The 1415-nt window shown below is 50.5% G+C and overlaps 1 protein-coding gene across 1 annotated transcript; it reads right to left on the bottom strand.

Annotated features, from left to right (window-relative positions):
* Positions 1–295: 295 nt before the first annotated feature.
* On the bottom strand, positions 296–1205 carry LOC123100167 (uncharacterized). The gene is made up of 2 exons (XM_044522133.1): positions 861–1205; positions 296–790 (listed from the first exon to the last, which is right to left on the bottom strand). The coding sequence occupies exons 1-2, from the start codon at positions 1115–1117 to the stop codon at positions 652–654; spliced, it is 396 nt and encodes a 131-aa protein (XP_044378068.1). The 5' UTR covers positions 1118–1205; the 3' UTR covers positions 296–651.
* Positions 1206–1415: the final 210 nt, after the last annotated feature.

Here is a 1415-nt window from a genome sequence, read left to right on the forward strand (position 1 = left end):
ATTAGATTCATCAAGTGCGTTTGGCTTTTGCGCCGGCTGTGTAGTTGCTCCCTGGAAGATGTAGTGATCTAAACACTCTTTTATTTCTTTACGAAGGGAGTATATCAAATTGGCAGAGCACCTGCCTTTCACGTCAAAAAGAATTCATCATAGCATATATTTTCATTCTATTTTTTTTTAATATTGATGATATATTAGAAAAATAATAATATAAAGTTGGTCAAACTTAAAACAGTTTGATCTAGGACAAAGTTAAAACTTCAATTATTTTAGAACGGAGTGACTGAGTAGTTGATATGGCAAGCCACACATGAAGATTCTTGAGCCGCGTGTATGAATATTTCCAGGTAAGGAAGAACATGGCTACTGTGACAAGCAAGTAGAAACAGTGCTGAAGATGCTGAAGTTCCTAAACTTAGCCACATATGAAAATTCACGAGGCATGTGTATGGATCCGTGCAGGTAAGGAAGGAATATGCAGTTCAATTTGCCAAAATTAGACGCTAGACAGGCAACAAGAAACACTGCTGAAGTTCCTAAACCTCCCCGGTCCTCTAAAACTCTGCCAGCACTAAGCAGTTTACAGCTGACCGCTCGACCCACTGAGCAGTGAGCAGAATACAGAACCATGGTATGCAGCTCTCGCTCTTCCTAAGATTCACTGCCGCCGTCTCCGGGCATCCGGAGTGCGAGGGCCAGGCAGAGAGGCACGACGGCGTAGGCCCCGAGCTTGAGCAGCTCCTCGGTGTCCTTGGAGATGGCGCCGATGCGGGACCAGTCGCCGCTGTACCTGCAAGCCAACGAGACTCCGTTTATTTGCGATCGGTGCGCGCCGGCCGACGTGATGCGAGCTCACGTACCCGGCGTCGACGAAGCCGAGGGCGAAGAGAACCGCGCCGGCGCGCAGGAGCACGGTCTTGCTGGGGAGCGCGCCGGCGAGGCCGTTGTTGGCGTTGCCCCCGCCTCGCTCTGCTTCCTGGGGGGACTTCTTTGCGCTGCTGCGCGGGCGGAGGAGGTGCTGGCGCCTGCCGCGGTGCGGCGGCGTGGCCGTGCGCGGAGAGGCGACCGTCCTGGCGCCGTGGCCGGCGCAGGAGCGCAGCATTGCTCTGCTTGTCATGCGCTCCCTTTGCTCAGGTTTCTTTCTCGTCCACACGTGTGTTAGCGGCGGGAGGTGGAGCTGATCTGACTGTGAATGCTTTCAGGAGGAACCTTGGCTGGCTGCCCCGCATGAGCACGACTCGGCTCCTCCTTTGTTTGACCTGCTGACTTGTTGCAGCTCAAGCGATGGATAATACTACCTTTGTCCTGGTTTATTGATCCCAAAGTATTTTGTGCCAAATTTTGATTTTAGATTTAATTAAAATAATAATAATGCATGTCACCAAAAATTATATCGTTAGATTCGTATTTAAATA

This window comes from Triticum aestivum, chromosome 4D (genome assembly GCF_018294505.1).
Source record: "Triticum aestivum cultivar Chinese Spring chromosome 4D, IWGSC CS RefSeq v2.1, whole genome shotgun sequence".
Classification (NCBI taxonomy): Eukaryota; Viridiplantae; Streptophyta; class Magnoliopsida; order Poales; family Poaceae; genus Triticum; species Triticum aestivum.